This window comes from Hyla sarda, chromosome 2 (genome assembly GCF_029499605.1).
Source record: "Hyla sarda isolate aHylSar1 chromosome 2, aHylSar1.hap1, whole genome shotgun sequence".
Lineage (NCBI taxonomy): Eukaryota > Metazoa > Chordata > Amphibia > Anura > Hylidae > Hyla > Hyla sarda.
In genome coordinates, this window is record NC_079190.1 from 265,729,674 (window position 1) to 265,744,876 (window position 15,203).

General features: G+C 48.1%; 1 protein-coding gene across 2 annotated transcripts in view; it reads right to left on the minus strand.

The window, feature by feature from the left end:
- SF3A3 (splicing factor 3a subunit 3) overlaps nt 1-15,203 on the minus strand; it is an 84,478-nt gene that overhangs the window by 39,475 nt on the left and 29,800 nt on the right. For both annotated transcript variants that reach the window (XM_056557118.1, XM_056557117.1), the window contains exons 5-6: nt 15,070-15,142; nt 960-1,051 (exon numbers count right to left, since the gene is read on the minus strand). In XM_056557118.1, the coding sequence (XP_056413093.1) occupies nt 960-1,051; nt 15,070-15,142 (165 nt within the window). The remainder of the gene's footprint in view (nt 1-959; nt 1,052-15,069; nt 15,143-15,203) is intronic.

Consider the following 15,203-nt stretch of genomic DNA (forward strand, 5'->3'; position numbering starts at 1 on the left):
GTTTTTTGTTTGCTGTTCTGGAACCATAGGGGCTTCCTAAATGCGACATGCCCCCAAAAACCATTTCAGCAAAACTTACTCTCCAAAATCCCATTGTCGCTCCTTCCCTTCTGAGCCCTCTATACTGCGCCCGCCGAACACTTGACATACACATATGAGGTATTTCCTTACTCGAGAGAAATTGGGTTACAAATTTTGAGGGGCTTTTTCTCCTTTTACCCCTTGTAAAATTTCAAAAACTGGGTCTACAAGAACATGCAAGTGTAAAAAATTAAGATTTTGAATTTTCTCCTTCACTTTGCTGCAATTCCTGTGAAACACCTAAAGGGTTAACAAACTTACTGAATGTCATTTTGAATACTTTGAGGGGTGCAGTTTTTATAATGAGGTTATTTATGGGGTATTTCTAATATGAAGGCCCTTCAAATCCACTTCAAAACTGAACTGGCCTCTAAAAAATTCCGATTTTGAAAATTTTGTGAAAAATTGGAAAATTGCTGCTGAACTTTGAAGCCCTCTGGTGTCTTCCAAAATAAAAAACCTGTCAACTTTATGATGCAAACATAAAGTAGACATATTGTATATGTGAATCAAAATATTATTTATTTAGAATGTTTATTTTCCTTACAAGCAGAGAGCTTCAAAGTTAGAAAAATGCAAAATTTTCCATTTTTTCATCAAATTTTGGAATTTTTCACCAAGAAATTATGCAAGTATCGACAAAATTTTACCACTAACATAAAGTAGAATATGTCACAAAAAAACAATTTCGGAATCAGAATGAAAAGTAAAAGCATCCCAGAGTTATTAATGTTTAAAGTGACAGTGGTCAGAATTGCAAAAAATGCTCCCGTCCTTAGGGTTATAATGGGCTCCGTCCCCAAGGAGTTAAACAAAAGGGCATAGCGTATTGGAAAAGAGGCAATTTCATGTTTAATACCACATGCTTGCTATCTTACCTCTATGGATTTGAGATTAATGTATTTCAAGTAACAGTCATGGAGATCCAAATAGCGACCATAACCTTCCTCATCCGTAAATTCCACTAGATCTGTGAAAAGCATTGCACAGGTTATTCAAACTGGAAAAAAAAAAAAAAACTGGGCACCTCAATCAGTACAATTACACTTGCTTTCCTCAAAAGGCAGGGTCATCTGTTCACCTTCACTTTGTCTTGTTTGGGGCCTTTTTAATTGCTATTACAAGCTATATTTAGGCTATATTGTTACTTTAATGGTAGTTTTCTCTGATGATCTAAATGTGACAAGTCTTAGTACCTTGAGAGTTTTTTTTATTTTGGTCATTTGGGGACTTGTTTTCAGCCATAACTTATTGGCCCCTTAACAACGCTGGATGTAAGTGTATGTCCTGGTGCGGTGGTACTTAACGCACCAGGACGTACATTTACGTCCTGTACATCACCGAGAGCATCGGAGCGATGCTCGGGTCATACGCGGCGATCGCACGGATGTCTGCCATTAACCCCTTATATGCCGTGATCAATACAGATTACGGCATCTGCGGCAGTGCGGTCACTAAAATGGATGATCGGATCACCCGCAGCGATCCGATCATCCATTTGAGGTCCCATCACCTGCCTCCGTCCGTCTCCAGGCATCTTCTGCTCTGGTCTGAGATCGAGCAGACCAGAGCAGTAGATAGCCGATAATAGTGATCAGTGCTATGCATAGCACTGAATAGTATAAGAAAACAAATCATTGCTATAAATAGTCCCCTATGGGGACATAAAAAGTGTAAAAATAAAAGTAAAAAAAAAAAAATGTGAAAAATGCCCTCCCCCAATAAAAATGTAAATTGTTCCTTTTTCCCCCATTTTACCCCCAAAAAGTGAAAAAAAAATTTAATAAACATATATGGTATTGCCGCGTGCGTAAATATCCAAACTACTAAAATATAATGTTAATGATCCAGTACTGTGAACGTAAAAGGAAAAAAAAAAAAATTATTATTACGGTATATAGTTAAAAATATTAAAAAATGTATTAAAAAAGTTTTACATATGCAAATGTGGCATCAATAAAAAAAAATACAGATCACGGTGTAAAAAGTGAGCCCTCATACCACCGCTACGGAAAAATAAAAAAAGTTATAGGTCAGCAAAATAGAGGGATTTTAAATGTACTAATTTGGTTAAAAAGTTTGCGATTTTTTTTTAAAGCGGTACAATAATAGAAAAGAATGTAATCATGGATATCATTTTAATCATATTAACCCAAAGAATAAAGAAAATATGTCTATTTTACCATTAAGTGTACAGCGTGAAAACAAAACATTTCAAAATTTGCTAAATTGCGGTTTTCTTATGAATTTCCCTACACAAATATTTTTTTGGGTTGTGCTATACATTTTATGGTAAAGTGAGTGATGTCATTACAAAGGACAACTGGTTGCACAAAAAACAAGCCCTCATACTAGTTTGTGGATGAAAACATGAGAGTTATGATTTTTAGAAGGCGAGGAGGAAAAAATGAAAACTACTCGGCCCAAATCCGAGTCCTTAAGGGGCTAAGTAGTGTAAAAATGCTAAAGGTCCTTTACAAAAATGTTTGACATGTCATCCAGACAGGTCAATAGTTTAGATCGCACTGGGTCACGGTAACAAAGAACTGCTGGGAATTATAGCCGGGTGAAGGGCAAATTAAAGGAGTACTCAGCCCCTACACGTTTTACAGACAGGGGTGCTGCAGGAGAGATTGTAGGGGTCCCTAGCGGTGGGACCCCCATGATCAGACATCTTATCCCCTTATCCTTTGGATAAGGGGATAAGATGTCTAGGGACGGAGTACCCCTTTAAATGGTTGTCCAGCGATAAGATTTTTTTGTACTCTCCGTAAAATTTCTCTCTCGTAGCCTTCATTGGGGGACAACTATACTGACACTTTGAAAAAAAGTCGGCTCCTCCCTGGCAAGATATATCCTCCCACTGGAAGTGAGGTAATCAGTTTTGCCACAATGCAGTAGGAGTAGCAAACAAATATGTCCGAAGGACCCTAGAAATGAATCCCGGAAAAAAAAAAAAGAAAAAAAAAAACATCCAGAAAAGAATTTCCGGACAAAAGAAAAAAGGAAGAAATGGGTGTAAGGGGGTCAGAGACTCTAAACCTACGGTCCATATAGAGAGAGACAAGAAAAAGGTAGACTAGGAAGCCAGTTTGGCCGGAACCACCCTGGAGGAAGTAGGAACACAAAATCAGATGAAGGTCTAGCCCGACTGGAAAACAAAAATGGAAAAGGGCACAGGGATGTGGAATTCCTATCGCCCGATGCCCGGGACATGCAGTTCCGGTGTGAGGTGAAAAAAATCTAACCGGTGAAAACATCGGACCGCATAGGAGAGCGGGGAGGAGCGAAAGCAGAGCCATGGGTTTGATTTTTTCACCGCATGTGGAGGGCAGAGCCATGGGTTTGATTTTTTTTACCGCATGTCTGCAAGAGATACTTATGCCACACCCCCTCATCCCCCCTCCCGGAAAATGGAGAGCGCGGCGTGGCTTCTGGTGCCCCGTGCAGACCTGCGTAATCTGCCTTCGCTCCACACAGCTCTAGCTTCGGAGAGTTGAGGGAAGGAGCGGCCGCACATCTGCAGGTGGCGTAAGTTTCACACCGCCGATAATAACTAGCCTGTGGTGCTCAGAAGTCTGTATGGAGCGGGCTCCGGACTCCTGCCCGCGCCATACTCTGCAGCCCCCGGCTGTTCTCAGTAGCCGGGCCGCCGCTAATAGCCAGCATGCGGCGATCGCAGCTGACAGTGGCGTCTAAAGGGACATGTGTATGCTCCCTGGTGGGCTAGTGGGGTGGAAAAACGAGAGCGTAAAAGCAAAAATTGGCCCGGACAAGTGGATCGTCATGAGGGACAAGTAGATTTTGCTCCATTTTAGTCCCGTGGACAAGTAGTTTTTTTAAATAAAATTTCCACACCCGAGGGCACAACAAGAGTCAACCGATCCAGAGTCAACCGAAAGAGAGAGAGAGAGCAGAGTATGCCTGAGCAGAAGGCGATCACAGAAGGTGGAGACCATGAAAACCTCTGGAAAAAAGGAAAAAGACTGAAACTGGCTCTAGAGAAGGATGAACAGGGAGATTGCACCGAGTGAGGAGGAGAGCAAAGGCAGGGCCTAAACAACAGACTGTTCTAGACCGTCTGTCGTCGGGCCAATCATTATTGCATAAACTTCACCAACAGAGGAGAGTGCCAAGGATGCATGAGCAGCAGTAGACAACCAAGAAACAGAACATGAGCCAGGCTGCAATAGTGGGTCATAAGCACATAAGTACAGACAGCAAGAAGCTCTTCTGAATGCTCACAGCCAAAAAACAAGGGCCCAGTCAGATACACCACCTATATAGTGGAAAGAGAGAGAAGGCTCCTTCTTGGTAGTAGAAAGCACACAGCAAAATAGTCCCCCTAGATGAGGGGGAAACAAGGTGGTCGAGAGGAAACCTATGCACTGACCAGCCAAACTCCCTGATCCCCGTACCCCCTGAGGAAGGGGGATGTCAAAGTGCGCCAGGCACTGTAGGATCAAGAAAATGCCGCCCTACGGCAACGGAAAAAAGTACTGGGTGGGCATAGCCCCAACAAACTCTGCAACAACACATCAAGGTATGGAGGAGCCAATGTGCATCCCCAGAGGGATCGGAATACAGGACACTGGAGCTGGGCAAAGATAGAAAGACGTGACTACGAATGCAAGGAAGGTGCAGGAACAGATACACAGCAACCAACAGCGTTGAGAGGAACACCCCCCTCAGGGTTAAACCCTGGACCAGATGAGCGCCAACGGAGCCAATCCAGCCATCTAAGGCAACAGAGCAAGCTCCTGAGCCAGCCTGCGCAGAAACCCAAGGAGCATACCTTGAGACATGGGGGGCCCCCCACCAGGCCCCATGCCAGAACCGAGGTGCTCAACCGCCACAGACCTGCAGAAACAAGACCACAGGAAGGCCCAAGGCACACTCCCCCGACAGAAGGGAAGGCGGGCTGAACACGTGCAGGTGGCCTTAGCAGACGTGGGGACACAGTTACCTCACGAGTAGTGGGGTACCAAGACTGCAAACATGAAAGAAACTGCAGACCACCAAAAATCTATTTACACAATTTACTCATTGGCCACAAGAGGGCGCCAAACGCCACTAAATGTTCTGAGTGACCAGCAGTAGAGATTTATTTATTTTTTGTTTATTAAAAACAGGGTCTAGGGATTGAAGGATTATCGGATTAGCCCATATTATCGGCCGATATTCACGATTTTTTAAGGTATCGTATCGGCATCTAACCTTGCCGATAATGTGTCCAGTGAGTGCGCTCCTGATACCTGCAGCTGTGTTGCCCCGCTCCGCTGTCCCGTTCTCCCGATCGCATCATGGTGTCCTATGGAGGAGCATGCGACACACACCTCCCCTGCCCTACGTAGGAAGCAGAGTGACGTGTATGTCACATGCTCCTCCATAGATCGCCATGATGCGATCGGGAGAACGGGACAACGGAGCGGCAACACCCGAGGACAGCCGCAGGTGAGCTGTCTACAAGAGGAGGAGGGGGGGGGGTGCCTGCTTACTACAAGGGGGGAATATCGGTATAAGTTATCGGCTATCGGCCTGAAAGTTCACAGGGTATCGGCTCTAAAAAAAATCAATATCGGTTGATCCCTAATGCAGTCCGCAAGATCTCCCAAGTTAGACAGGAAAGGACGCCTGCACCATGCCCCTCCTGCAGGGACACAAAGGAAATGCACCCGCGGGAGCCCTAGAAGTAGCAACAGCCAGGAAAAGTGCGCATAGAAGCACAGCGCCACACAGCTCAGAGACCAGGGAACAAGAGCAGGCTGAGCCGGAAGAGCTCCCGCCGAGTTGGAGCTTAGGGAGGCCACGGAGTCAGGCAGACTACAAAGCACCACGAACCCCCGCAATGGTGGAGGGGCAGAGCTAACGCTGCTGGAGGCATACCAGACCTGTGACTTGCCTCCTACCCACACTAGCTAAAACGGATTACCTCACTTCCAGTGGGCGGGAATATCCTGCAATGGAGGAGATGACTTTTTTTCCCTAGTGTCAGCACCTCCTAGTGGCAAGAGCATATACCCATCAGTATAGGTGTCCCCCAATGAAGAACGCCCGATGATTTAACACTTCAGCTGTCTTTCAATGGAAAACCCCTGGAACATTGTTTTTACAAAAGCACCACAACACTTTCTGGCATTTAAAAATTTTGGTTGGGTGATCATTAGAAGAGGCCTTGATATCAATTAGTCTGTGCTTAGCAAATTTTCTACAGTATACATGTATTCTATACTGGTACACCGGTTTCCCTTATCCATAGGATAGGGGAAAAGTTTTTCTATCCCGGAGTACTCCTTTAACCTTTTGCCAAATATAATTGTCTTTTAGGGTTTAAGTGTAAATGATTGGTGGAATATACTTAAGGCTGTATGTGAACAATGGGGGGAGATTTATCAAAACCTGTTCAGGGGAAAAAGGAGATTTTTTACACTTACCGTAAAATCTTTTTCTCAGAAGCTCCATTGGGGGACACAGGAACCGTGGGTATATCTTGCTGCCACTAGGAGGCTGACACTAGACATTACAAAAAACAAAAATGGTTAGCTCCTCCCAGCAGGCTATGTCCCACCTACTGACTAGAGACACTCAGTTTGAGTCCCAATGCAATAGGAGGAACGGAAAGGAACAGAGTCCGGAGGGAGCCCAGACAAAACAATTGAACCAACAAACTGACAGGCGACCGACTCCCAGACCACAACTAAAAACACTGGGTGGGAGCCGTGTCCCCCAATGGAGCTTCTGAGAAAAAGATTTTACGGTAAGTGTAAAAAAAAAATCTCCTTTTCTCATTCAGCTCCATTGGGGGACACAGAAACCATGGGACGTACGAAAGCAGTCCCCGGGGAGGGAAAAACAACACAACCGGGAATAAAGTGGACGGCAGAGCCACCTCTGCCTGCAAAACCTTACGCCCCATACAGGCGTCGGCGGATGCAGAAGTGTGCACTTGGTAGAACTTGGTGAACATGTGCACCAAAGACCAAGTGGCCGCCTTACACACCTGTAGGGCCAAAGCCCTGTTAAAGACCGCACAAGAGGCCCCCACAGGGCGAGTGGAGTGAGCTATAACCCGAAAGGGAGGATCCTTCCCCTTGGAACGATACGCCTCAGAAATGGCGGACCGGATCCATCTGGAGATGGTGGCTTTAGAAGCAGGCAACCCCTTGCGTCTGCCCTACGGAAGGACAAACAGTGACTCCGACCGTCGGAAGGAAGAGGTGGCGAAAGGTAAACTCGCAAAGCCCGGACCACATCCAGATTGTGGAGAGAACGCTCCCTGGGATGGGACAGAGCAGGGCAGAAGGAAGAATGATATCCTTGTTAAGATGAAAAGACAAGACCACCTTCGGTTGAAAAGAAGGAACTGGCCGAAGAACCGCCTTGCCTCTATGAAGAATCAGGAAAGGAGGTTGACATGAGAGAGCTGCCAATTCCGAAACCCGTCGGATCGAGGTCACAGCTACCAAAAAGGCGACCTTCCAAGAAAGGAAACGAAGAGAAATGTCACGGATAGGCTCGAACGTAACAGACTGCAAGGCGTTCAGAACCAAATTCAAATCCCAAGGGGGAGTAGGAGACCTGTAGGAAGGAATCTCATGAGCCGCTCCCTCGAGGAAGGTGCGAACCGAAGAGTCGGAAGCTAGAGGCCGCTGGAAAAGAATTGACAGCGCAGACTCCTGCCCCTTAAGAGAACTAAGAGCCAAACGTGTTTCAAGACCCGACTGCAGAAACGCCAGAAGGTTCGGCAGAGAAAAACGAACCGGAGAAAGAGAGCGGGACTCACACCACCGAAAATAGGCCCGCCAAGTCCTATGGTAAATCTTAGCCAAGGACGGTTTCTGCGCCCTGAGCATAGTGCGAATAACCCCAGATGAGAAACCGCGCGCGCCTTCAATACCGCGGTTTCAACCGCCACGCCGTCAAACGCAGCGGCTGTGAATTGGGGTGGCAAAGAGTCCCCTGTGACAGAAGATCGAGGCGGTCTGGCAGCCGAAAGGGAACGTCCGCCACGAGCCGAACCATGTCGGCGTACCAAGAGCATCGGGGCCAATCTGGAGCCACCAGGATGGCCGAGATGCCCTCCGCCTTGAGTTTCCTGAGCACCCGGGGAAGGAGAGGAAGAGGCGGAAACAGGTATGGGAGAGTGAACCAAGACCAGGGAATAATGAGGGCGTCCGCGGCCAGAGGATCTCTGGACTTTGCCACGAAGGTTGGAACCTGACGAATTAGGCGGGACGCAAAGAGGTTCATGTCTGGAGTCCCCCAGCGATGGCAAATGGCCGCAAACACCTCCAGGTGAAGGGACCACTCCCCGGGATCGGGAGAGGAGCGACTCAGAAAGTCCGCCTCCCAGTTGTCCACCCCCGAGATGTGGATCGCTGATAGAGAGGGGACCATGCGCTCCGCCCAGGTTAAGATCTTGGACACCTCGGTCATGGCCGCGCTGCTGCGAGTGCCCCCTTGGCGGGTTCACATACGCCACGGCCATGGCGTTGTCCGAATGAATGCGGACTGGGCACCCTCGGAGAAGGGGCTCCCAGTGCCGGAGACAAAAGGAAGATTGCCCGATTCTCCAGGACATTGCTAGGGAGCCTGGCTTCCTGAGGGGACCACCGGCCCTGGACCGTCCGGTCCAGGAGAACACCCTCCCCCCAACCGAGGAGGCTCGTGTCCATCGTCAGTTCCAGCCTGTCCAACGGTAGAAACGAGCGACCGCTCAGAAGGAGAGAAGTGACTGGCGAGCCGAGGTGGACAGACTGATCCGGTGATCCAAGGACAGAGGGGATCCGTCCCATGGCCGCCACCATCCTGCCCAGTACTGCCATGCAGGAACGAATGGACACCGGATGAGGGCGTCTCAAGTGACGAACACCGGACAGCAGAGCACTGCGTTTGTCCGGAGGGAGGAAAACCCGGGCGCTCTTGGTATTGAACCGGAGGCCCAGAAAAACTAGAGACCGGGAGGGAGAAAGATGGGACCTCTCGTTGATCAGCCACCCGAAGCTGGTTAGGGTCAGAAGAGTGATGTGGAGACTCTCCTTGTTCTGGACCCGGGACGGAGCCTTGATAAGCGGGTCGTCCAGGTAAGGGAGGACAGAACCCCCCCCCCCCCCCCCCCGGGACCTGAGAATGGCCATAACAGCTGCCAGGACCTTGGTAAAGATTTTGGGGGCTGTGGCCAGGCCAAAGGGCAGGGCCACAAACTGAAAGTGATCCTGCGGAACGGCAAAACGCAGAAAACGTTGATGAGGAGGAAAAATCGGAATGTCCACTGAAGACAGAAATTCGCCCTGATCCATGGATGCCACAATTGACCGTAGCGACTCCATTCGGAAGTGGCGAAGATGTCGATTGAGGAGTTTTAGGTCCAAAATCGGACGGACTGAACCCTCCTTTTTGGGGACAACGAAGAGGTTTGAATAGAAACCCTTGAAACGGTCCCGAGATGGAACGGGCACAATGACATCCTGCTGCAGCAGAGTGCGAATGGCAGAGTGAAAACCTGCAGCCAGGGCAGGTGAACGATGAGGCCGGGACCGAAAAAAACGATCCCGGGGAAAAGAAGCGAACTCGATTCGGTAACCGTCGGAGATGACGTCCCGAACCCAAGAGTCCTGGACTTGCGCCAACCGGACGTCCCGAAAAAGGAGTAAGCAACCGCCCACCCGAGAAGAAGTCCCCGGTGGGGGCGCCCCTTCAGGTCAAGGAAGGTTTGCGCGTTCCCGATTTAGCGGGAAACCGGTTGGAACGGCTATCCTGCTTCCATGAGGGGCGAAGTTTGAAGGACGGGCCCTGCCTACCTTGCGAGGAGCTCGATTTATTCTGGCGCCCAGGGAGCGAAATGACGCAAAGGAGGTCGACTTACGAAAACCCCCACAAGCCACAGGGCGGCGCGCCTTGTTCTGGGGAAGCAAAGAACTCTTACCGCCCGTAGCCTCGGAAATTATGTCATCTAGCCGTTTCCCAAAAAGGCGGCCGCCAGTAAAGGCCATTTCCGTCAGGGATTTCTTGGAAGCCGAATCGGCGTTCCAAGCTTTAAGCCACATAGAGCGGCGACTGGCGACCAGATTGCCAGAAGCGACAGCCGCACAGCGAGCAGACGCCAATGAAACCTGACATATATTCACCTGCGTTTTTAACCTGGAGAGAAATCACAGCCAGATCATCAGGGGAGGCCCCGGGCAACAGCCCTTGACGGAGCTGTGAAGCCCATACCGATAAGGCCTTTGCGACCCAGGTTGAAGAGAAGGCTGGGAGCAGGGAGGATCCCACTGCCTCAAATGCGTACTTGGCCAAATTCTCGACCCGCTTGTCAGCGGGATCCTTGAAGGAAGCAGCACCCGCCAACGGTAGAGTGGTGGATTTGGATAAACGGGAGACTGGGGGGGGGGTCCACAGATGGTGGAACGGTCTTTTTAGAGATAAGATCCTGAGGGAATGGACACAGAGTCTTTAACCGTTTAGGGCCTTGGAAGCGCTTCTCCGGAAGCTTCCAGGCGGTCTCCAGAAGATCATCAAACTCCTTATGAGGATGGAAAACCTTGGGAAAGCGATCAGTACGTGTAAAGGAAACTTCAGGAGCAGGGTTCGAAGGTCCAGAGTCCTGTAGATGGAAGGTGTCCTTGACCGCAGACACCAAGCTGTCCACCAAGTCAGACATGGATGACAGCTCTTCAGAATCCGAATGCGGAGCTGGGTCTGAGTCCGCTAGCTCACCTGGAGATTGGTAACGGTTAGTGGAGGCTCCCGATCTAGGGGACCGGGATCTGGTAAGGCGGTTCGAGGAACGAGAACGGCCCCTAGGAGAGCGGCCGCGTGACCGGTGATGCTGCCTAGGAGCAGGAGACCTGGAGCGCAAGCGGCGCCTGTTTTCAGGAGATGAGTCAGGATAAATGACCCATGGACGTCTGTGGGAGCGTCGACAGTCCGAACACGCCGAACTTGTCTCCCGAGGGGGACGCAAGGAGGACTGCTTTAAGGCCGTAGCCACCTCCTTGGAAACCTGTGCCAAGTCTGAGATAGCTTGGGAGAGGGAAGACACCCAAACCGGGGCAGGGTCAGGGGCCACATGCACCGAAGGGCAAAGGAAGAGCAGGCAGAACAAGTGGGTTCAGCCGAACCCACCGAAAATTTAACCTTACACCCTGTACAAGCATAGTAAGTGACCGAAGCAGGGGCTGCCTGTCTGAAAGAAGGTTCAAAGCTGGGGGCGGACATTGCCAAAGCACAGCTACCTAGTGACAGAAGAAAAAAATGGAACAAGCTCACCCAGGTTCCTGTACTGACGTCCCCGTAGCCTCAGGAATGCAGGACAGCCGGCTGGATTAAGCAGATATGCAGCAGCAGAAGAAAAAGAAGACCCACAGGAGCAGAGTGCAGCAGCATCTGTGAGGGAGCAGTGCTGGACTACGGAGCAGCGTCACGTGATCCCATAGGGGAGGAGTTTCCATGCGCATGCTAGAGGCTGAGAAAAGGCCTGACGTGCCCGCGCTGCTGCCGGATAGGCTGAACTTGCCCTCTCCGTGCGTGAGCTGCGCTCATTGGACGCACAGAGAGCGCGAATTAAGGGGGCGGGGCTACTCACGGCCGAGACCAGGTCAAAACCGCGGGCTAAAGTAGCGGCCTGGCTCCCGGCCGAACGCATGGAAATGCCGCCCTGATGCCTGTGAAGCCGGCTCCCAACTGTGGGGACGGCTGCCAGAGATAATAAGAGTCGAGACCGCCCGCGGACTTAAGTGGCGGGTAGGTCCCAGACCGGACGGCCGCAAATGCCGCCCGGAGGAGAGAGAAGCCGGCAGCGGTCTTCCCGTGTGTGGGGACGGCTGCCGGAAGTACAAGTACAAAAAACAGCCGCAGGCCCCCAAAAGTGCCCCCTCCTCACATAAAAAGGCCCCTCCAACAATTTTAATAAAGGTTTTCGGGAATACCCCCCTATGATTAACCCCTGAGGGACCCCAGGTTAGATGAAGTGGGGTGGGGTGAGTGGGGGTGCCGGGGAGGAAGGAACATACTCACCTAACTATGGAGGTATACTCACCTCCCCAGAAGTCTTCACCAGACTAAGCCAACTGCATCATGCCAGGCTTTATTAAGTGGGGCGAGCAAAAGCAATAGGCAACCCAGACCCAAGGTACAAACCTGATGCTGGCCGGTGGCGAGGAAGGGTTAACGGACCATACTCTATGGAACCGTGTCCTTCAGTCGCATGTGGGGAAACAGGCAGCGCCATGCTCCTGTCGCCCCTATCTAGAAAAAAACAAAATAGGAGAAAAAAAATCTAAACACTAACTCTTGAAAATAATAAAATAGACCAGGCCTGGAGCAATCCAGACCTGTGTTGCCTCCTATGACACTAAGCTAAAATTGAGTGTTTTGGTCAGTAGGTGGGATATATCCTGCTGGGAGGAGCCGACCCTTTGTTTTTTGTAATGCATAGTGTCAGCCTCCTAATGGCAGCAAGATATACCCACGGTTCCTGTGTCCCCCCAATGGAGCTGAATGAGAAAGTCGCTGAGTTGCTAATAGCAACCAATCAGATCGCTTCTTTCATTTTTCATAGGCATCTTTAAAAATGAAAGAAGCGATCTGATCTGGTTCCTATGGGTAACTCAGCAACTTTTCCTCTGGACAGGTTTTGATAAATGTCCCCAGATATTCCTTTTTTAGGCTCACAACATCTGTAAGGCTTAGAATATTGGTGGCATAGTTTTGTGTTCTCTTGTTTAGGAAATTCGGAAAATATAGAATGTTTTACCAATACCCTAATTCTTACAATGATAAAACCACATACTCACAAAAGGGTATATATTAGCTTGTGGCTTCTTTTTCTACTATACGTACATGCTTACTTTGAAAGATTCTGTATATAATTTAAATGGTAACTCTCATTAAAATACATTTTTGCAATTGCATTCCTTATGGTAACTAAAAAATATTTCTAATATACTTAGGTTAAAAAAAAAAAAAAAAAAAAAAATGAAGTTTTACATGTTTTATTTGTGCTTTAAAAAAGCTCAAGAGCACATTTTTCCCCCCTTCTCATGCACACATTTAGGACCGAAGCCCAAACACAGCAAGTGCAGCCTGGAGTGCTGAGGAGGGTGTGTCCAACCAACAGCATATGGCAGTTAAGTGTGAGAGGAGCTATGATTGGATGAGGCTGGACACACCCCCTTCAGCACTTCAGGCTGCACTTCCTGTGTTTGGGCTTCGGTCCTAAGTCTGTGTATAAGATGGGGGAAAATGTGCTCTTGAGATTTTTTTTAAGCAAAAATAAAACATAGAAAACTTCATTTTTTTTTAAACCAAAGAATATTAGAAATCTTTTTTATTTACCATAAGGAGTGCAATAGCAAAAATTTATTTTAATGAGAGTTACCCTTTAAAGACCTCGTGTGCAATGTTGTTCCTTTTTTTTTCTCTTTTTTTAGCAATCATTTAAATAAATTCTCTCATTAACCCCTTAAGGACTCAGTGTTTTTCCGTTTTTGCACTTTCGTTTTTTCCTCCTTACCTTTTAAAAATCATAACCCTTTCAATTTTCCACCTGAAAATCCATATTATGGTTTATTTTTTGCGTCGCCAATTCTACTTTGCAGTGACATTAGTCATTTTACCCAAAAATGCACGGCGAAACGGAAAAAAAAAATCATTGTGCGACAAAATCGAAGAAAAAATGCCATTTTGTAACTTTTGGGGGCTTCCATTTCTACGCAGTGCATATTTCGGTAAAAATTACACCTTATTATTCTGTAGGTCCATACGGTTAAAATGATACCCTACTTATATAGGTTTGATTTTGTTGCACTTCTGGAAAAAATTATAACTACATGCAGGAAAATTTATATGTTTAAAAAGGTCATCTTCTGACCCCTATAACTTTTTTATTTTTCCACGCACAGGGCGTATGAGGTTTTTATCGGTATGATTTTTGTTTTGATCGGACTTTTTGATCACGCGTACGCCATTGACCGTGCGCTTTAATTAATGATATATTTTTATAGTTCAGACATTTACGCACGCGGCGATACCACATGTGTTTATTTTTATTTATTTTTTTACACTTTTTTATGGGAAAAGGGGGGTGATTCAAACTTATTAGGGAAGGGGTTAAATGACCTTTATTAACACTTTTTTTTTTACATTTTTTTTGCAGTGTTATAGGTCCCATAGGGACCTATAACACTGCACACACTGATCTTTTACACAGATCACAGGCGTGTATTAACATGCCAGTGATCAGTGTTATCGGCGCTTGACTGCTCCTGCCTGGATCTCAGGCACGGAGCAGTCATTCGTCGATTGGACACCGAGGAGGCAGGTAAGGGCCCTCTTGGTGTCCAGTCAGCTGTTCGGGACGCCGCGATTTCACCGCAGCGGTCCCGAACAGCCCGACTGAGCAGCTGTGTCACTTTCACTTCAGAAGCGGCGGTCAGCTTTGACCGCCGCTTCTAAAGGGTTAATACCGCACATCGCCGCGATCGGCGATGTGTGGTATTAGCCGCGGGTCCCGGCCGTTGATGAGCGCCGGGACCGACGCGATATGATGCGGGAGCCGGCGCAGGACGTAAATATACGTCCTGCGTCGTTAAGGGGTTAAAAAGAGTAGTCTTGTGGAGAAAAACATATTCCCTATCTAAAGGATTGCGGGGGGTCCGACCACTGCCCCTGCGATTTCCCCCAGAACAGCGCGTCTCAACCCCTACCCGAAGCAGGGATCACCTTCATATAGGTCTATGGGAGAGCCATTCAGCTATCTTTGGCTCTCCCATAGAACTCCATAAAGGAGATCGCAGGGGACCCCAGTGGTCGGACCCCCTGCTATTTAAAACTTATCCCCTATTCTTTGCATAGGGGATACGGTTTTCTCCACAAGACTACTCTTTTAACTGTGAATCTTTCCTTTCAACGCAAGGTCAGTTTATTTCTAAATTGAAAGAGGGGATAAGATGGGAATTCAATATTCCAGTGAATGGACCAAATACTTACTCTGAGCTTCTTCACTTGGGTTCTCCCTAGATTTCAGGAGCTCATCAAATTCAACTGACATGGGTACGCAGATCTGTCAAAGTAAAACAACAACAAAAAAAGATTTACCAAAAGGATATATAAACTTAGCAGGC